This window comes from Neurospora crassa, linkage group I, assembly GCF_000182925.2.
Source record: "Neurospora crassa OR74A linkage group I, whole genome shotgun sequence".
NCBI lineage: Eukaryota > Fungi > Ascomycota > Sordariomycetes > Sordariales > Sordariaceae > Neurospora > Neurospora crassa.
In genome coordinates, this window is record NC_026501.1 from 2,727,017 (window position 1) to 2,747,977 (window position 20,961).

At 52.0% G+C, this 20,961-nt stretch overlaps 7 protein-coding genes across 7 annotated transcripts; 5 read left to right on the plus strand and 2 right to left on the minus strand.

Moving 5' to 3' along the window:
* Positions 1–4,179: 4,179 nt before the first annotated feature.
* Positions 4,180–7,218, plus strand: NCU02558 (MADS-box MEF2 type transcription factor). Its single transcript, XM_960596.3, has 3 exons — positions 4,180–4,894; positions 4,960–5,116; positions 5,182–7,218. Exons 1-3 carry the CDS (start codon positions 4,839–4,841, stop codon positions 6,847–6,849), a joined length of 1,881 nt encoding a protein of 626 aa, XP_965689.3. The 5' UTR covers positions 4,180–4,838; the 3' UTR covers positions 6,850–7,218.
* Positions 7,219–7,281: 63 nt separating this feature from the next.
* On the minus strand, positions 7,282–8,529 carry NCU02559 (hypothetical protein). The gene is made up of 2 exons (XM_960597.2): positions 7,982–8,529; positions 7,282–7,869 (listed from the first exon to the last, which is right to left on the minus strand). Exons 1-2 carry the CDS (start codon positions 8,407–8,409, stop codon positions 7,431–7,433), a joined length of 867 nt encoding a protein of 288 aa, XP_965690.2. The 5' UTR covers positions 8,410–8,529; the 3' UTR covers positions 7,282–7,430.
* Positions 8,530–8,715: 186 nt separating this feature from the next.
* Positions 8,716–10,424, plus strand: NCU02560 (hypothetical protein). The gene is made up of 2 exons (XM_960598.3): positions 8,716–9,043; positions 9,156–10,424. Exons 1-2 carry the CDS (start codon positions 8,992–8,994, stop codon positions 10,214–10,216), a joined length of 1,113 nt encoding a protein of 370 aa, XP_965691.2. The 5' UTR covers positions 8,716–8,991; the 3' UTR covers positions 10,217–10,424.
* A 127-nt stretch (positions 10,425–10,551) lies between these two features.
* NCU02561 (hypothetical protein) lies at positions 10,552–12,694 on the plus strand. Its single transcript, XM_960599.2, has 2 exons — positions 10,552–11,476; positions 11,548–12,694. The coding sequence occupies exons 1-2, from the start codon at positions 11,059–11,061 to the stop codon at positions 12,129–12,131; spliced, it is 1,002 nt and encodes a 333-aa protein (XP_965692.1). The 5' UTR covers positions 10,552–11,058; the 3' UTR covers positions 12,132–12,694.
* Positions 12,695–14,608: 1,914 nt separating this feature from the next.
* On the plus strand, positions 14,609–16,148 carry NCU02562 (hypothetical protein; the record flags this gene model as incomplete). The annotated part of the gene is made up of 3 exons (XM_960600.3): positions 14,609–14,871; positions 14,936–14,993; positions 15,045–16,148. 3 exons carry the CDS (start codon positions 14,609–14,611, stop codon positions 16,146–16,148), a joined length of 1,425 nt encoding a protein of 474 aa, XP_965693.3.
* Positions 16,149–17,029: 881 nt separating this feature from the next.
* NCU02563 (transcription elongation factor S-II) lies at positions 17,030–18,841 on the plus strand. The gene is made up of 3 exons (XM_960601.2): positions 17,030–17,401; positions 17,482–18,237; positions 18,303–18,841. The coding sequence occupies exons 1-3, from the start codon at positions 17,270–17,272 to the stop codon at positions 18,309–18,311; spliced, it is 897 nt and encodes a 298-aa protein (XP_965694.1). The 5' UTR covers positions 17,030–17,269; the 3' UTR covers positions 18,312–18,841.
* On the minus strand, positions 18,694–20,787 carry cys-12 (cysteine-12). Its single transcript, XM_960602.2, has one exon. It carries the CDS (start codon positions 20,330–20,332, stop codon positions 18,962–18,964), a length of 1,371 nt encoding a protein of 456 aa, XP_965695.1. The 5' UTR covers positions 20,333–20,787; the 3' UTR covers positions 18,694–18,961.
* Between the last annotated feature and the right edge of the window lie 174 nt (positions 20,788–20,961).

Sequence of the window (20,961 nt, forward strand, 5' to 3'; positions counted from 1 at the left end):
AGATTCGCATGTTTTCCATCATCGGTACTGTGAGTTCGCAAATAGCACGGTAGCTTCATTGCTCCTGGCATGTAGATGTGCTTAGAGAGGTATCTAATGCATACATGATGCAAGCGGCTCCCTCGTTACCGAATTGCCAACAGGCATATGCTAGTTTCAATATGAAAGAAGAACAATTGAAACTGGAGATGGTGTACCTTCGTATCAATCAACATAGGAGTAGTGTCCAATGAGCAACAGCTACATTGGACGGTAAAAGGCAACTTGACTGCAGGTTGCCATGTGCTACCCTTGTCCCCGGTTGCTTTTTCGAGGGGCACTTGACGTGGGTAGTGTACATAGGTCCTGTTGGTTAAATCACGGGTTAAGTACCTCTAGATGTAGCCAGTAAAGTCATTGTCCAGATTTCCAAGCGCGGGGACAGACGCCAAACCTGGTGGTGGTTTGTTTGGATAAGATACTTATGGGATACCCTGCCTAATTTTCAACACGGTCGTAATGTGTGATTAACACCAAGCTGGTGATCGCCGACCTAGAAATCGACTGTGTGATATGCATGGGAAACTCGTGGTCCCTCTACCACCCGGACAATCAGTTGACGCCGGAGGGCTCGAGGAAGATCATGCCGGAATTAGGGGCTTGAACACAGCACAACAGTTGGATTATTTGATTGTCTAGAAAGTCCTTTTGCGTTGATTCTAACTTTGGCGAGGTGCATCTCGGCTCCTTTCTTTCCATGAAGATAAGATCATGTTCCTTACATAGCCGCCGTTCCGGTAAAGTGGAAGCTAGAGTGGACTGACAGAGCCGCAAGACGGTGTTGTGTGGACGGGATATACTGCGTACATGCACCGACGCTGTAGATCAACGAAATGGAACGCTGATGTGCAGGATGAGGATTTCGAGGTCCCAAATTAGCCATATCTTAGTCTGGGCGGCATGCTTGGACCGGGATAATGATGGGCAAGGACGCCGATGATTTGGAGAAAGGTAACATTCAGTTCCTCCTTCTTGCAGATTGAAAAGATGGACGTTCCTGAAATATTTGGGGAAGATGATTTGGATCCTGGTAGAAGACAAATATGGAAGGTACAAAACTCAAAATCCAGGGCCATTTAACGCCAATGCCGGGCATCGGAACAAGGAGGTGTTGTATTGGGCAATAAGTGAGCAAAAAGAAACTTCGTTGGGGTGGATTGACATTGTAGGTGACACTGCGGAGTGTGGAATAGATGGGTGCTGACGGTGCAGTGTATCAAAGATTGATACAGCCCGTGCGAAGTGCTAAAAATAACTAAGAAAATAGATCATTTCTAGCGGAGCCCGGTCAGATTCCGATAGTGGGCTAACTCTTAGCTTACCCAATGAGAGCTTTTAGCCCACTTGGGCGCTTGTAGCTCGACTGTGGGCTAATTCCAACCCACGGCAACTGGCCAATTAGAGGAACAAGATGGCGTGTCGTTTGGTGACTTCGAAGGGGGGGAGGAGTGCTGTGCAGCAATGTGCATGCGTCACATCGTGAACCGTTGCGGTCTCCTTGCATCGTTGCACAATGACATGGTCCCGACTCCGACAACCCGAGAGTGGACGATCAATCAACACCTCGCTTAGTATACTGGCTCGTCGTCGCTTGTCTATGTAGTGGCAATCTCTCATGGGCTGGTCGAAGTCCAGACTCTCGAAACATCCAGAAGATGGATATGAGAGGATGGGCAAAAGAAGGATGTCATTCAAGTAAATCAAAAGTGCAGTTGTGACCTTAGTAATGTGTTCATGAACGCGACTGTCTCGGCTGTCGCATGGTTCCGGATTCCAGATATTCCAGCTCGTTTAAAGCTTTCGACGGAGCCAAGTCCGCTGGGGAAGGGGACCATCAACAGCCATCCCGCGACGTCATCGGAGAAAGGTACCTCTAAGTTCTAATGCAGCTTGACGACCATAGGCTTGGCCTTCTGCCAGTTGGTCGCTGTGACCAGGCCGACTTGTCTTTACCCCCCTTCTCCAAGGTTTAGCAGATTTCCATGATAAATGTCACCATCCATTCTAACTTTCCCTTATCAATCTCTTTGGGACTTTGGATACCTTGTGATAAAACGCTGCGCAGGTCCTCTCTTGGTGTCTCGGGTTCCATGTATTGGCAATAGTTTCTCTCTTCCAACCAGGTATACATTGTCTTCATGAACTGAAAATGACAGCGCCTAAATCGAGAGAGCCTGATGCCTTGGAAGAAATAGACGATTTGGACATATCATGAACCACAATCAAATCCGTGATTTGAAATAGCTCTGTGTTACTGTATGAACAATCACAGAGAGGTAGTCACCGCCACTAGACCCAAAAGAAACAAAAAAACCCCTTCAAATTTTTTTTTTTTCCATCAGTGGGAGGGGTGGGGGGGTTAAATCATTATGTCTCTATTTAGGTATTCGGAGTCATGCCCAAGATGTAGTGGTTTTAGATATGACGAGCTTTCTTTCTGAATGAAAACTTGCAGATATTAGTAAATCCGTCAACAACGGTGGTAACCAGCGCCTCTTATGGCTTGGAAACTTTTGTTATCTCCTTGTTTCAAGGTGAGTATCTTGTGACCTCGGCTCTTTGCAGTTGAAAACCTTGACATTACAAAATCCGTGGGTAGATAGACGTAAATGCCTTCTTCGTGAATTGGCCTCCGTTTTGATCAATCTGAAGAGCACATTCAACGTTGAGCCGACATCTAAAGACATGGAAGCAACTACTTGTCAAGAACGAAAAGTCCTGTGTTACGTAGCTGTCGATATAAAAGCTTCAATATGACCCGGAGGACGTCGTAGGTACAGCATATGTGAAGTCCGAGACATCCCGAAGGCCGGGGCCGTCATGCTGTCTGTATGTAGTATGTACCTTTCTTGCATACCGAGACGTCCACGAGGGTACGTACCGGGCTGAAGGCGGGAGGAGAGAGCTGGGACGAACCGATCCAAGCATTTGGATGACCAGGGGTAGCATCGTCAGTCGTCGCACTGTGACAGCGACTTCAACCTCAACCAAGCTATGGCCAAACGCACATGTGCTACAACGCGCTGAGAATTGGTTAGCAGAAGGCAAAAGGAGACATATACTTGTTGAAATCAACACTGCTGGCAAAGCAATTCGTTCGTTTCATTATCAATGGTGAGCCGGGATGGTTGAATGGGTGATATCAGATCGTTCCGGCAAATTAGTGCAGGCTTTTGATCGACATCCATGTTGCGGAGCGAGGTTAGCTCGAGGTTAGTCAATTCATCAAGCAACGAAATATGTCGTACCCTATCCCCCCTCGTTGCATGTCATTGAACCCTGGTTACACCGACAGTGAAAGACGCACGCAATCTTTTGGAACGACTCCGAGCAGACATTGCGAGGGGGCGTTCTACTGGGAGGTTAAAAGGCTTAGTTTTGTGCACGTGAGGGGCGTTTCGGGGGGTAAAACGAAGGAATGCTTTCACAAACGCTCTATGTTTCATCCGCAACGAAACAATCGGCTTCTTAATCGATCTTCGTACTACAACCCAAACCTTGCATTCTTGTGTCTTCCCCAGGAATTGACCAAGTCGAAAGGCGTCCTTTGTTGTCCTGAAAATCCAAGCCTAGGTAAATGCGGCTCGATTTTCCACGGGGACGGGCTAGTCTAAACTCTGTTTACTGTGCATCGGATGTTTGTCACAGCCTCACAGTGTCCCTGAAGCGTGAAGCGAGATGGCGTCGGCTGGCTGACGGAAGGGTGTCAACCAGTTGCGGGGTGTTTTGGGCTTTCACGTTCGTCCTCTCGTCCAAACTTCCGGCGCAAATACAGGCCAGAGTAGGACGTGCCAGATGGGCAGAAGAACGAAAACCAACGCAATGGACCCTGTCGGGGATGAGAGATGAAGGAGAGCCTTGTCCGCCAAGACCTGACTCGTGTGTCCCTCGACTTCCTTCGTTGTGATTGCCCGCAGTTGATGTAGGTGTCCCTTGGGTGGTGTGGTATCCACCTCGCTCCGGCTGCTACAGTACCTAGTGTACACTACATAGGTAAGCACCGTGGCACCCACGCTCCACGGCAGGGCACCCAAGGGACCGGACCCTCCACCCCCCTCCACAACCTACGGTAGTGGCTTGAATGGGTAGCCCGTCCGTCAGTTCATCCCCAGCCGAACTGTGTGTTAGGAGGTACTAGTGCAGCGGTGCCCCAGGCCCTGGGCTCTCCCCCCTTCGCGCACTCCCGTCGCTCGTCTGTCCTCTTTCCCCCAACTTGCGTGTGAACGTGAAGAAGACGATCTATTATTAGCATCATCAAGCCAGCCTCATCTGCATCGACCGGCGCCGCAAGGTACTGCAGTACTACAACGTCTTCGAACATCCTTTGCATTGCTAGATATTTTATATCCAGATACCGGCTGCCGACGAAGAGCTGGCGACCTTGCCGGTGGTGTTGACGACTTCACTCTTCTAGCAGACGTCCTCCCCGAATCCTCCATTAGCAGCACATCCAGCTTCTGCATCAATTTCGTTGTCCTTGGCCATCGATAGGCCTTTGCTTGTTCTTTCACTGCAAGCGTCGACATAGTGCCAGTCGCATATATATGCCAATCGTGCCTCCACAGCATCATCGGATCGAATCACTCCCGTTCCGACCCGAGGACCGCATACTCGGCGCTGTCAACTACAAACATCCGACGACATCCCGACTTCCCAACGCGTTGTCTCACCACTCACACGTTGCTGTTTTGTCGAATCCATCGTGTTGATAACTGATACAGAATTCCACTTCCGTGGCCCCGATAAAATCACACCTGTATTGATCTGATCGCAGTGCTCTGCACATACACCTCGCCAAGATGGGCAGGAGGAAGATAGAAATCAAGGCCATTAAGGATGACAGGAATCGCTCTGTGTAAGCGTTCAACCTCGGTGGAAAATGCTCCATTGTAGCTGGTACTGATGCTCCGGAACACACAGAACATTCTTGAAGCGCAAAGGGGGGTTGTTCAAGAAAGCCCATGAGCTTTCCGTCCTGTGCTCTGTCGACGTTGCCGTTATTATCTTTGGCAACAACAAAAAGCTGTACGAATATTCATCCAGTAATATTCGCGATATATTACAACGATATACCTACGTAAGCAGACCCCAAGAAGATTGTTTTTTTTCGACATCAAGTACTTACCATGATACACCGTACAGCACGGAGGACCTAATGAGCACAAAGGCCCTTCCGATTTCAATGGTGGCGCCGACGACGATGACGACGATGACGAGAATGGGACTAATTCGCAAGGGGAACAACATATGATGTACCAACCAAACCCGCCAGTTTCATACCCCTTTCTCCGGCACACAAGTCTGTCGGACTCACCCCCAGTACCAAACGGCGCGTTCGGGCCCCAGCCGGGACATCAAATGAGCCGCGCCCATACTCCCCAGCCGCCCTTCGTCGCTCGGCCACCATCTGTCAACGATATCCGAAGGCTGAGGCCCGGGCAGCCGGTTCGTCCTGCGGGAGTCGCCCAGGAACTTCAAAATAGGAGCGCCTTTGTGCCATCGCCTCCCATCTACAACTCACAACCACCTGCTTCCATGGCGCCTACTCACGGTCTTCCCACACAGCTGCATCCCCAGTATCCCTTCCAGCCGTCTCAACCACCTGCTCATTCCATGCAACAGTTCGAGGACCAGAGAAGATCGCCTCTTCCTCCGACTTTTGTGTCTCAACCACCACCACATCCAGCACATCGCCATTCTACGTCCCCGCCTGAACTTCTCCAACCGCAGATCCCGCAGCAACAAGTACATCGCCATTCTGCCTCTCCTCAAGTTCACCAAGCCCAGCTTCCACAGCAGCCGCAGCGGCTACCGAGCGCAAATATGTCGCCTCCTCCGCCACAGCCAGCTCAACCGCCTCAGCAGCAGCAGCAGCAGCACCGTCACCAGCAGCAACAACCTCAGTCTATGCCTAATCAAAACCTTCAACCTCCTGCACCGCCAAAGCCAGAATCTATGGAGAGACCACGCCGGCTGATCCCCGCGCTGAATACGTCGGTCAAGAACCCTGGGCAGGGCAGTGTTTTTACGCCAATCGAACCAGAGAACAAGTCTATTCTGTCACAGCATTTTGCCGCGTTCCGTCCAGAAATCAAGTCCGAGTCGCCGAACAATCGGTCGCAGTCTGTCGATGGCGGTAACGTATCTAAGCCTAATACCTCTACACCATCTATCCAGCTCTCCAGTGCACATGGCCAGGGGTCAGCTCAAAGAACGAATTCATTGACGGTAATCTCACAATCGACGCTTCCTCCGCCATCCCGGCCCCAACACCTACGTGTGGGAGGTGGACCACTGCGACCGCGGCTTAAGGTGCAGATTCCGGACGACTCGGATAGCGGAAGCGCTGCTGGATCGGCAAGTTCTCCTCGTGTTACAACCACAACGGACTCCGCTCCACAACCGCTAAAGACCGGCTCTGTACTTCCACCACCGTCACCATCGGCCTCCAATCTACCTTCTGCGGGTGCCACAGGACCACCTAATCCCTTTGCCCCTCGATCAACAATTCAGCACAACAACAATATGAACATTGACACTCCCGTTTCTGCTCTCCCATCTCGATTTCTGGGCGATCTGCTGCCTAGTCCCAGCAGATTCTATCCTGAATGGGGATATGGCATCAGCGCGGAGAGCAACACGCTTCCTAGTCCATTGAACTTTGCTACACCTGTTAATGGAACCGGGCCATCGTTCTTGAGAGACGATCCCACTCCACTGAAGAGGAAGAGCCCCGAGACGAAAAGTACTGGGCCCGAGAATGACACTGGGAACAATCAAGATGCTAAACGGATGCGGCTCGAATCTTAGGTCGACCCCGTCATCTCTTTCTTCACTTTCTGTTCCTGAATACTTATTGTAACAAAATAATACTCTTAGCATGGTATAGCGGCGTTCGTGATTGACTTTTTATTGGCTCTCATTCCCTTGGGCATGGGTTTTTCTTTTCATTTCATTTTATTGATCTTCTATTTTTCCTATCTTTTCTCCAAATAGTTTTTCCAATTTTTATGATGGCCTGATCGGATAGAGCCTAAGGAAGTTTACGGTCAAGTGGTTTTACGGCGTTGTATGGTGTAAGGCGCGTTAGATCAAGGACTACTTGGTGTATCAAGTTATTGTTGCTTTCCAGCCCTCTTCTTGCCGAAACATAGTGCAACTTCAATGTCACTCCTTCCCTCTTGCGCTGCTTCCAACGTGTTATAGAATCATCACTGGAAGATACATAGTGCAGTCTTCAAGTCCAACCAATGAGTTCCATCTATTGAGATCTAAGTCACATTTTCTTGGGTATCGTGTAAAGTCTCATACCATCGTAGAGGTAGGTTTAAAACCCCCCCCGCACGCGCGTGGCCAGCAGGCCCCGTCTCTCTTCACCTCTGCCTGCTCCCTTAACCATACTTGTCGTGTTTTCCCTTCACTTTCAAATCTAACATGACCTCATGATAATTACCCTCCCTCCTCGCCCTCTTCAATTTCTTCACTTCGTCCTCCTCCAATCTCCTCCCCACGGCCTCCTCTAGCTCGCGCCGGCTAATCTTCTCCCGCGCCTTCTCCTCCTTCGACGCCTTGATCCGCGGCTTGAACCGCGCCTGCATCCGGATTCGCAGCGTGGAATCGAACGAGATCTCTGTCGCATCGCCGCGCACCTCAGGTGCCGCGTTAGCTTTTGATGAATTCGATGCGCGGACTGTTAAGAATGTGTCCCGTAAAGTTTGGATTTGGAAGGTGCCAGGTGTGTCGAAGGTCGGGATTATGGTGAAGGATTCGAGGGAGGTGATGGCATCGGAGTTAGCGGTGAAGAGACCAATTTTGTCGCAGCTTAGGTACCTAGTAAAATCACAGGGAGAACTGATTAGTAATTATTCGGATAGGACGAGTTTTGGTCGGAACCGGGAAGAATGAAGGGGGCTTCTCAGAAGAAACTTTGATCATAACGTACTTCCCATGATGCCCTTTAAACCTATGATTCTCTGTTCCCACAATCTTATTCGCCACCCACACCTGCCTCACATCGTGCGGTTCCGCCGTCGCCGGGTTGCCGTCCACAATATTCTCGATGGGCAAAGTAAACACCTTGCCCGTGACGTCGCAGGCGAGCGCAGTCGGAGGCTCGGTCGGGAGGACGAACATGATGGGACCAGATACGTCGGAGGGCGTGTCGGCAGATACCCAGCTGTCGTCGTGTTCCTCGCCTTCTATTTCTTCATTGGAAGCGGTGGCGGCAGTAGTGGTGATATCGGAACTGGTGGCTGATGCTTTGAATTGCTTCTTTTGCCGTTCTGGAACGTCATCGTCGTTTTGGTCGGTTGTTGTGCGTTTTCTCTTTTTGGCCTTTTTGTCGCCCTTAAAGGTGAGAGGTTTCACCATATTTGATGCTCCGTCGGACTGTATGTGGCTGTTTTGCGGTCTGCTTTCGAAAGTTATGGTTCAATCGAGCGCGTGTGTTGACGTGACCGATCCGACCGACGATGATGGAAACAAGACAAGTCCATAGCGGTACCTACCTCTACATACCTAGGTACCTACCTAAAGGTAGATAAGATCGAAGTCTTATCGATAAGAAATTCAACGGTCCTTGCCCCATCATGCTTGCTGGGCAAACCCCGCTTCGGGGTGCGGCAGTGGAAGGCCCGGAAATGCCCGTTGGAGCCGGCCGGGCCCCCACTCATGCCCCATCTCTCGGCCGGGCCCACTTCCCTTGTCGAGCAGGTCCGTAAGGCTTTGGCAGACTCTGAGCGGCTCGGGAACTGGTTAGCGTCGGCCATCGACTTGGTTGGTTCCTTGAGTATCTTATAAGATCCAGACGATACGTAAGTCGTTTAGAAACGGAAAATTTTACGAGGTAATACAAGTCAGACCTGTGATCCTCTTCGGCGGTGACGGCTTTCCTTGATCGCTTTAGTATCTGAACGATTTGTTCAACAGTTTATCTTTCGACCACTTATAGAAATGGCGCCCATTGCACAGGCGGTTACGGTATCTTTGAATGATTTGAAGAACGGTAAATTACCCGTCACACTCGAGCGTATTACCTCGATTATAAGCCGGCCGCTCTGACTACAGATCAGGGTTGACGAATTTTAAATGACCCTACTGACATGGCATCTTGACAGGAACTGTCTCCTTAGAGGCACTCGAGGAGGCGTTTGGTCCCGATTCACTCGGCATCCTGGTCGTTAAGGACGTCCCCGCGGAATTCGCTGAGCTGCGCCACCGATTGCTATCTTACTCCTCGTACCTTGGAAACCTTCCCAAGTCCGAACTTGACCGGCTCGAAAACGAAAAGGCCAAGTATCTGACTGGCTGGTCGCTCGGCAAGGAGACTTTGAAAAATGGCCAGGTCGACAACCTGAAGGGTTCCTACTATGCCAACTGCGCCTTTTATGTTGACCCTTCGTTGTCTTGCGCAAAGCCGACGGAGGAGTTCAACCCCGATAACTTCCCCGAATACTTGTCGCCCAACCTGTGGCCCCAGGAGAGCACCCTGCCTGGATTCAAGCCTACCTTTGAAGATCTCTGTCGCTTGATTATCGACGTTGCCGTCCTTGTTGCGCGTGCCTGCGACCGATTCGCCGAGAAGCAGATTGCTGGCTATCCGGCGGGCTATCTAGAGGGTGTCGTGAAGACCTCGACTACCACCAAGGCCCGTCTCCTGCATTACTTCCCCGAGGAGGCGACCGCGACGGATGCCAGCAAGGAGAGCAACAAGGAGGAGGAGGGCGATGAGGACGACTGGTGCGCCACCCATCTTGACCACGGTTGTCTTACCGGCTTGACCTCCGCCATGTTCGTCGACGAGGCGGCCACGCCCCCAGTTGTCAACCCATCGGTAAATGGCTCGCTACCCCCTCTGGGCGAGCTCCCTACATCTCCAGACCCGAAGGCAGGCCTCTACATCAAGTCCCGCACGGGCCAGACGGTACAGGTCAAGATTCCCCGTGATTGCATCGCCTTTCAGACGGGCGAGGCTTTGGAGCGTATCACGGGCGGCAAGTTCAAAGCGGTGCCGCACTTTGTACGGGGTGCGCGGGCTGAGATGAGCGCCGGGAGGATTGCGCGCAACACGCTTGCGGTGTTCACTCAGCCCAACTTGGGCGATGAGGTTGACATGGAGCAGCACATTACCTTTGGAGAGTTTGCGCGGGGCATCGTTGCCAAAAACACTGTTTCTTGAAGGCCGTGATTTGGGAATCTCGGAAGGATGTGACAGTTTAAACTGATCTTGATGATTGAACGAATGCATTTTGTACCAAAACAAATGTGTAATGATGGTGTTGTAGGCATGAAAAGCCTCGGGGCTTTTCGTCGTGTTTACACTTTACCCCTGTTGGTACCCCTTGATTGTCTTCGCGACCCCCTGTCGATGGAAAAGTCGATGAATTCTTGGCATTGATCCGTTAGATGTGTTCATGCAGGGGTTTGCGTCCGCTTGGTCCGGGTTGCCGGCCTGGCAAGTACCTGATGCTGTCCCGGGCTCCCGGCACATGCAGGTTCAACAATGCCACTGGAGCTTCGCAAATTCGCGCTAGAAGTGGTGGACAGCGCCTGCCATGACGCTGCCCGTTGCGCGTCGCCTGACGGGAACGAAGGGCCCCGAGACGGACGGGACGGGACCCTCTTGACCTCGTCCGCCAGAAACTTGAGATTGTATCTCCGTGACCTCCGACAAGTCTTGCCGCTCTCCGCTGCTTAGGTCTACAATGATTGGAAGGACAACCGGCCGCTAACTGTCCGCCCGGCTGCATTCTCCCCATCACATTCTCTTCCCCGGAAGCCGAAACAGTTGGTCCTTGTCATCCACCCGTTGGCGTGTCCGCTCTTAGCTCTGCTTCTACATCGCGCTCCACCGACTCGCTCGGATCGGATCAATTGGCGCAGTTCAACCTCTCTGACCCGGGTTTCTTTCTTTTCTCCCATCTCTCTTCCATCCCATCGTCGACTGGTCCCCCAGCCACACATACATCCAATCGCGGAAAACGACGACTTGATACGGACCACGGCCCACGTTTCCGCACAATGCTTGCGACCATTCCCGCTCTCTCCGCCGCCACATGGCTCATGCTCTTGGGCACGAGTTCGGCCATGCCGGCGGGCGTTTTCGAGAGTACCGAGGCTTCCATCACTGGTTCCTCTACCGCCACTGCCGTTGCGCCAGATATCACTGCCCTCACAGCAGTTTGGACCACTGTCAACGATAGAGGCAGGCCCATTACCGTTACCCCCGTGCTCACTACCATCGACGGTACGCCGACCGTGATCTCTGCTGCCCCAGTCCCCACATCCGACGACGAGATCATCATCGACGATGAGTTACCACCATTCGAGAAGACCGGGAGCGGCGCCTTCGAGCAGTGTCATAACAAAGATGGTCCATATGCGCCTTTCTGCGAGCCTTCTCATGGGCAAAACATTTCTATCAACACGGACCAGCACAGTACGTGATTTCCTTCCTCGTCTTTAACCTCCCGAATTAGCAGAACGAAGCTGACAATCTCTGCCTCAAAGTTACCTGGGACCCCGAATATTTCGGGCACAACACCTCCATCAAGATCGTCGCCTTCTACGACCAGAAGGGCACTGACCAAGCCTTTGCTACCGACTACATGTCCTCCGGTTGGGGCTACTACGAGTGGAATGTGAAGAAGAATCTCTTCTCTCCTAAGCAGTACAAGAAGCAGCATGCGCTCAACATCACCATTGGTTTCGGCGCCAAGAACCACAACGACCACCGAGTCCACTGGGTCCGTGGTCCCACTGTTACCATTGTCCGTACCCGCCGCTTTCACGAGCACAAGAACGAGCTTCCTGATGGCGCAGCCCTGTACATTGGCATTCCCGCCATTGTTGGTTTCGTCCTGCTCGTGTCATGCGGTACCTGCCTGATGAACAGGAAGCTAAGACGTATTGGCGTTGGTAGCGTCATGGGCCGTGGAAAGGGCTACAACCTCCTTGGTAAGAGCAAGAAGAAGGGTCTTTTCGGGAAGAAGAACAAGGATGAAGGTATCAGACTCATGGGGCGTGACGAGTTTGAGGTGGATGACCGGGATTATAGGGACACCCCTGACATGGAGGACCGTTGGAACCGGTAAAGGGTTGGCTGATTTTCTTTCAGATGAGGAAAAAAGCCGTTGGTCATTCTGCTGACCTTTGGCCCTGATTCCCCGGGACGGTGCAACTATTGTTAAGAGGCAACTGGTGTGGCAGATCCCAGTTTTGCTATCATGAGGACGTCTGAGAGGTATTCACCATACACCTTGGATAAATTCCGCGGCGATGGATGATCCTCGAGCGGGCTCATCCCTATCTGAACAGCTAGCCTCTCATGTTGAGGCAGTCCCTCAAAGGCAGCTGCACGCCTCTTTGTGAGGAATTTTGGATAGCGCTGCCTATTAACGGATATGATTGGCGACGAGTAATGAGAGGCGGCACGAATCACGCCGAAAGACAGGATCATGCCCTAAATATGGTATGAAACCGCTAACGTTGGATAATGCAATATGTAATGCTTGAGGTATGAGTGGACATAGAGTCTATCGGATATGAGATGGGGGAAGGCAAAAAAGGACCTCGAGCCAAGACACAAACCTGTAGATACGTAATATTAACATATGACATCAAATATCCGATGAAGCCCACTGGCAACTTACGCGACATTGTCGATTCAGTATTCGTTCGTTGCATACGCCCAAAATGCTCTTGACCTATTCTATGGGCGTCTGAGGGGAGTCATCTGAGAAAAAAAAAAACCAAGAATATTACAAACGGCCATGTAGATATGCTCCGTGCTAGGTCCATGCAACATGCAGTGCTAAGAGCCTCTCCATCTTACTGCGTTGCCTGGTTACTCCTTACCATATGTTCCGAATCCAAAAGGCAACTGGTAGAGCCTTAATGGAAGAATACACCTCCCCAGACGTGTCTCTCCTGAGCAACTGTCCACTAAGTAGCCCCTTGTCCCGCCAAGTTACGGATGGAAAATTGAAAGATGTCTATGTGCTTGAGGCCCCTTCGACACGGGTAAAGGGTAACCAACCGCAAGTTACACCATGAGAAGGGAAACAGTGTCGAATCATGGCAGGCACTTGGTAGATAGAACGGCACGATAACCGGCATACTTGTCCCTCTCAACCTATTACCTGAGTGTGTCACAGGCCATCCCGGCATTACGGTGAGCAACGAGCTGGCGTGGATGGAGTTTAGAACTGAACATTGTTGGCTCGAATCACACCCAGCTCAGGCCTCCAATGCTGGCGTGCTTCGACGTCCATCTAGTAGCTGTGCGGGTGATACGGAAGGGGCTTGTCGGAATGAGTGACTCAGTCTCACTGAGTGACAATTCCAAATCATTAGAGTGAGGTGATGGTGATAGCATCCAGTAGATCGAAGACCAGTGTTCCGATTGCCCACTTCATCACAGCCCTTCAATGCGCGCCTTCCACATACGAGTTAAATTATCGGATCACACCATATCCACGGAAACCGTCTAATACGAAATGGGTTAGGTATCCATCAAGGTGCCCTCGGTATCAAATTTGGGAAAGTACGCCGTACATTCATTTGTGAGGCATGAGTGAGTTTTGAGCAAAAGAAACTTCTTCGAGGAAGCTGCGTCGGGTAAAATCTTGTCAACCAACCTCAAGCGAAACAAGGAACCTTAACGCAGAATCTATTGTTAACAGCCCTCAGAGACAGAAGAAGCGTTTCAAGCTACCTACTTCATGATTTCCATTTCTGTCTTTCCTATTATCAATACTATTCACCGTCCCATCATCCGATCCCTATGTGAATCAACTCGAACTCGCCAACCGCCATGGATGGACCGAAAACCCATGATGATTCCTTGGAGGCGTTAGAAAATAAAGCCTCCCCCTCCGAACTCACTTTCTACCCTCTTTCTCTTTCAACTTCATTCACCTTTGACGTCGAAGCTAGCAACCCAGCCTTGGGGACCATGCTATTAACCGGGCAAAAACGCCAGAATCGTGGAGGAACCGCACAGAAGCACCACTCTCAACGACCATCACGGTCAATGTTCTTTGACCCCATGACACCAACTTGCGACGACGAAAACCCCTACCCCCTGGGTGGATCATCTAGAGACCAAGTTCTGGGCCTGAATTCTTCGACATCGTCACTTGGCCGTCGGAACTCCAGCCTCAGACCCCAAGTAACGCCGGTTGGAGAGCAACGGTATCCGATGACGGAAATCATCAAGGCCAGACCTTCTGCAAGCCAGCATGGCTCCGAGGATGTGCAACGTCAAGCAGCGGGAAGCACGCGGCGCACATTTGAGCCCATGACACTCGATGAGAACCCACCCGTAAACGGCGAGAGAGAGCCAACCATAGACTATGTCACAGGTTTGCGTCTTGTCTTACTCATGGCGGGCCTTATGCTCGGTATGCTACTTTTATCGATTGACCGTACTATTATATCTACGGTAGGTGACCCGGAACTGATGAGTGAAGTGAACGACCCGGAACTTACACTGTTCGAACAGGCCACGCCCTACATCACGAAGCGATTTCATTCAACATCAGACATAGGTTGGTATGGCTCGGCATACATGCTCACATCGTGTGCTTTCCAGCCAGTCTTTGGACGCATCTTCATGCTGTATTCGGTCAAGTGGTCATATCTCACTGCCATGATTTTATTCGAACTTGGCTCCCTCCTCTGCGGACTGGCACCAAACTCGGCGACCCTGATTGTTGGGCGGGCTATTGCGGGGTTCGGCAGTGCTGGTATTCTAATCGGCAGCTTTATCATCGTGACGATGGCTGTTCCGCTGCAGAAGCGTCCTGTCTTCACGTCCGTGGTTGGCTTGATGTAAGTGTCCCAGCCCTGACTGCCCTTGTTTCTGAATAAGGCCTCATATGTTGACCATATCTAGGTTCGGTGTCGGGGCCTCGGTCGGACCTCTCCTAGGTGGTGTCTTTACGGACCTTGTGGTAAGTCTTCCTTACACTCCTGCATAACATATATTCTAATGTTATTCAAAGACGTGGAGATGGTGCTTCTATATCAACTTGCCGCTTGGTGGTGTAACCATCATCTGCTTGATTCTGTTCTTCAACCCCCAAAAAAGCAATCGCAACGCCGGAACATTCTTTGACAGATTTAAGGACCTTGATATTGTGGGCAATATCCTCATTCTGGGCGCTTTCATCATGCTCTTCCTGGCGCTTGAACATACGACTCGAGGCTTTTCATGGAACCACCCACTCATCATTTGGCTTTTAGCCGGTTGTGGTATTACCGCCATTATATTCATGGTTTGGCAATGGGCTAAAGGGGATGCGGCATTGATCCCCCCTCGCATCATCGAGCAGCGTACGGTGGCGGCATCATGCGGCACGGCCTTCATGATATACGCGATCTTGATCAACATGACCTTCTTCCTCCCGATCTGGTTCCAGGCCGTCAAAAATGACACTGCCATGCGCTCAGGCGTGCACATGGTCCCGTTCTTTGTAACCCAGTCGGTCTTTTCACTGATTGCAGGAGGCATCGTGTCCAAAACTGGTTACGCAACCCCTCCAGCAGTAATCGGCTCTGCTATTGGCACTGTTGGCCTCGGATTGCTGACTCTGTTGAAGCCCGGCACAGGAACAGCCCAGTGGGTAGGCTATGAAGTTTTAACGAGCGCTGGCTTTGGCCTGTCGATTCAACAATGCTTCACAGCAGTGCAGACGGTACTTAGCGAGGAGGACGTGGCGTTGGGAACTGCGGCCGTATCCGCTGCTCAGTCGCTTGGAGGCGCTATCTTCGTGTCGGTAGGAAACAGTGTATTTCAGCATCAGTTGCTCAAGGCAGCCGACGCCAACTTGCTCCCGGGAGTCGACATCAAGCAGGTGATCGAGGCGGGTGCGACAGCGTTCCGCGACTTGATATCGGCGGAGCAACTGCCCGCCATGATTCGGGTTTACAATAAGGCGATTCAGGCGGCGCTCATCATCCCCATTCCGCTAGGAATACTCGCAACTCTTATTGCGTGCTTCATCGAATTCAGATCGGTGAAGAAACTCATAAAGACCAACGAGGAGTCAGGCACATGCAGCACTGAACTTTCCGACCAGAGGCCAGGTACGAGCGCACGAATCTAAAAGGAGGTGTATCAGAAATCCGGGTCCAGGCGCATGGGATTCTTGGGGCGATTCATTTGCAGAATTTCGGAGGAGTAAATAGGCTCAAGAGGAGCACCATATGGATTAGAAGTAGGGGGTAGGTCAGCATGATTGCCGAATATTCCAAGCAATATTCTGGAGGTCAGCTCAAGAATCTGTGTGGAAGGATTTATGTCACCCTGCGACCTGAGTTAGCGTATTCTGTGACGGTTTGTGAGGGACGACTGAAGTTAATAGTAACTGTTGTTGTGAAGGGTGTTTCCTGTTGTTGGGGCAAGAATGACAAGTCGATGTGCAAGTGGTGCGTTCAGGGGAACAGTAAACAAATGCAGCCGAGCTCCTTCAAGTGCATACCATGAGTACTGTAATGTCTGATAGATACTACATCAACAATGACAGGCAGTATGTTGAGGGTTGCACCGGATCCGGAGCCCGAACAGCCGGCCGCGAGGTGCACACAAGCCTGTGACAAGTTGGAGCTTGTAAATACATAATGTTGCCTAGCGATAAGCAGCATCGCTTTGCCATATATTTGCAGATCTAGGGACCAAAGACCTCTCCTCTGTTTGCTACTTGCTCTCATTTCAGCTGCCTTTCTCGGATTCAAACAGCAGCCGTCAAATATTTGGCAAGAGATCTCACTCTCGTGGAATTGAAAGGAAGTCTTTTGTTACCACGGTTACCACAGGTGCACGGTTAGATTCGGACTGCCTGTTTCGTCTGTTGAGCGATTGCTATTTGACGGTCTCGGCCTGTCAGCCCTTTTGTTAGTCCATTCACTTTGTTCGGTGTGGAACCTGAAGACCGGCAGAGTGGGGCTCTTTCTTTGAAGCTCCACTAACATTTCTCCAACGATCGCTGCTCACTTTGCGACTCTTCTACCTGCTCGTCATTGCTTTTCCCGCTCGACCATCTTCATCCGCAACATCGTCCAGGACAAGCTCACTCGTTCTTGCTAAGCCTTGGCTCGATATCTATCTGACCTCGTAGTAGAGGGAGATTTTCGCATACCCAATCGAAGCCGCCGATTACCTGACGCGAACGCTATCGCTTGCGCATAGTCACACACGGCCAGCCTAACGTCATCTCCCACTCACACCATGGATGACCGAGAACTCGCCGCGCGCATCAAGGCGCTCTCCAAGGCTGTCACCAGTGAACCCCCTGCGACGGTCATCAAACTTTTGGAGGAATTGAAAAGAGATGCAAAGCCGACCGAGGAACAGCTTCGCGTGAGTCTTGCTCTGCCCTCCCATTAGCGCAGAGCGATCTATGTGAGCGGTATAAGTTCTGACAACTTTGCCCGTCCTAGTCGACGAAAGCAGGTGTGACCGTGGGAAAGCTGCGAGCCAATCCCAACAAGGACATTGCCCGTATTGCCAGCGAGATCGTCAACAAGTGGAGGAAGCTCGTCGAAGCTGCGAAGGAGGCGAAGAAGAAGAGCCAGGCCGCCGCGGCCTCCGGTGCCAGCTCCCCAGCACCCAATGCATCCCCGGCGCCCGCATCATCCGCGTACAACAAGCCCTACACTGGTGACGTCGAGAAGCGCCATTTTAAGACAGACAAGGTCGACATCAACCGAACCTCGAGCCAGACGCGCAACAACACCATCGGTGTGCTCTACAACGGCCTCGCTTACCGAAGAACTGAGTCGATTGAGGAAGTCGTCAAGCGTGCTGTCGAAGTCGAGAATGCCCTCTTCAAAGCTTGCAAGGGCGAAAACCAGGAGTACCGGAGTAAGGGTCGCACCCTCTTTACCAGCCTGAAGCGCAAGGACAACGCTGCGTTGGGACGACGAGTGATGTCGGGCGAGCTGCCGGTCGAACGCCTTGTCGTCTTGTCGGACAAGGAGTTGGCCTCGGAGGAACAGCGCGCTAGGGATGAAGAGCTGGAGAAGGAGAACATGAAGAAGGCCCAGGTACCCATGGCGGAGAAGTCGATCAGTGATGCTCTGAAGTGCGGAAAGTGCGGACAGAGGAAGGTGTCGTACAGCCAGGCGCAAACACGGTCGGCTGATGAGCCTATGACGACCTTCTGCGAGTGCACAGTTTGCGGAAACCGCTGGAAGGTATGGTTGATACACACGCTTTCTTTGACGGAAGTCAATTTGATCGCTAACAGTTGCATGTTTAGTTCTCTTAAATGGCGGGGCACAACAAGCTCCTTCATCACATTCCTTTTGGTATGGCTTGGGCCGCAGAGTGTGCGTCTTTTTTTCTGGCTCGATATGTTACTTTGAAGGGGAAATCCGCCTGTTGCACGCTTCGTTGGCTGATAATTCATGACTGGATCACATTCGCGTTTGGAAGCTCATTTGGCAGCAATATGAGATTGAGGTGTCTCAAGAATATCCCTCCACCTAGAGAGCACAATGAAAGAGGAGGAGGGGGTGGGGAGGAGCGGAAATGGAAAACAAAGTTACTCGAAGACGGAAGACGCTGTACCTTCGGGAACTTCTTCAAACATCGGAGTATGGATCATCTAACTTTTCTTATTATTTTTTATACCCCAGCGAAGAGGTGAGCGATGAATCACTAGCTACTTCATGACTTGGAAAGAGGTAGATATTGAGACGGGCAACGACCTACTTAGACCTCACACCACGCATTAGCAGTAATATAACCGTTAAGAGGCCATATGGCCGATATGGCTCAACAAACGTTTCTATGTGGACCTGTTGGACTCTCGGATGAGATACAATTAGAACATATCACATGTTTGATGACAGCAGCGAACTCAGCAAGCCTGACTCAGCAGGCACAATATTTACGTTGTTCAGTCCGTCTCAATTCCTACCTCTTCAATTCCTCTAGCCCCAACTCCGCAAAAAGATCCTCCGCTTGCGCCTGGGTATCGTTTTCCAGCCCCATATCGCCAATATGCTTCCAGAACTTGCTGAGATGTCTATTGCCCGAGTCGCACAATAACGTCACCACCCGACTGCCTCTTGGTAGTTTCATGGCTGTCACCACCGCCGCCACGCAGTTAACAGCCGTGCTACTGCCGCAGAAAATGCCGTCGTGCTCCACCAACCACCGAGCCATCCGGCAGGCCTGCTCATCTGTCACTCGCACGGCATCGTCAATCAGCACCCGCCCGGACTCAAAGTTCTCCGTGATGCGGTTGATGCCGATACCCTCCACCATCGTGTCCACCTGCTGACGCCGGCGTGTACCTTCCCGCTCTGTCGACGAGTACATGACGCCGTGGCGGATCTTGTTGAACAGCCCGCTGCCCTGCGGATCCGCCAACACCACGCGCGTCTCCCATAGGTTCTTTTCCTCCTTCAGGTACTTGGCCACGCCGGCGATAGTGCCGCCCGTGCCGGCACCAGCCACAAAGGCGTCCAGTTGCCCGCCCGTCTGGCGGTAGATTTCCGGTCCCGTGGTCTTGACATGTGCTTGGTAGTTAGCCGTGCTCTCGAATTGGTCAGCAAAAAACCCGACGCTGCCGTCCGCGTGCACCGCCTCGTGCTCGCGCGCCCGCCTGCGGGCTAGGTTGACAAAATGATCAGGAGACGTGATGGGCGCCGGGTCGACCCGCTCCACCGTCGCGCCCAGGTGGTGCAGCAGCTGCGACTTCTCGATCGCCATGTCGTTCGGCATGCAAATGTGGCACTTGTACCCCTTTGCGCGCGCCAGCGTCGCCAGCGAGATGCCCGTACTGCCCACAGTCCCTTCGTAAATGGTATCGCCGCGCCCGGGCACAAGCAGCCCGCGCTCCTCGGCGTCCTGGATCATGTTGAGTGCCACTCGGTCTTTCGGGCTGCCGCCGGCGCCATTGAGGAGCTCGGCTTTGGCGAGGATGACACAGCCTGTTGCCTCGGACAGGCTGCGGATCATGACTAGGGGGGTGTTGCCGATGCAGCCCTCGATGCCCTCGACCCAGTCGAAACTGCTGTTGATATTGCTTGTTACTTCCTCGTGGTCTTCTAGTCGCACCGGACCGAAGATGAGACTCTCGCGGTGTACCCGGTTGGCGGTGGGTACTACGACGCCATAATCGCCATTGGATCGGCTTAGGTTGCGGTTCCTCCGCCGTTGGTACCGATTCTCGAGTTCGGGGTAGCAATCCTTGAAGCCAAGGGTGACGAGGATACCCGCGGCGAAGGCGGCTGTGAGAGCTACCGTGCCGTAGACACGGGGATGGTCGCTTATTGACATGTCTTGGCGGTTGTTTGGTGTGGAGGGAATCTGAATTATCTCATAGTAGGTGGTGTCTCGTTATGGTGTCTCGATAGTTAGATTTGCGCCGTTGGCGCTGTTGCACGGAAAGAGAATTCGGTTGTTGAGTTCTTTGAGATGTAAAGGCACAGAAGCCGAAATACACAAGAACAGAAAATGTCGAAAAATGAAGTGAGAGGGTGTCTGTCTTATCTGATGTGGTCGGGTTGTCCTCAAAAGTTGTGAGGTTTTTTGCTGTGAAGTTGCTGTTGATGTCATGCAACGATGGATCTTCAGAGCATAGTGTTATCGATTCAGTCGCTCGTCTCCCACGGCAGGCAGGGAAGAACCTTTGGCTCCGGTGACCGGCCTCGCCTCCGCTGAAGCCGGTCAGATCGGAAGCCATGAGGCCTGTCACAGATAGTGTCGTGAATCGGCACTTCCCCGTTGCTGCGGGTCACTGGTGGTAAGCGCCGTTGGGGGCAACGGACAGCGAGAGCCGAGCCATCCTCCAATGTCGTGTGTCCCTGGCCTGGGCCGCCACCACCGCTGTCCCGAGCGCAACTGTCAGCTAGTTCTAGAACCGAATGAGGAAGTGAGCTCGGGCCACCCCGCAAAAGCTCCAGGAT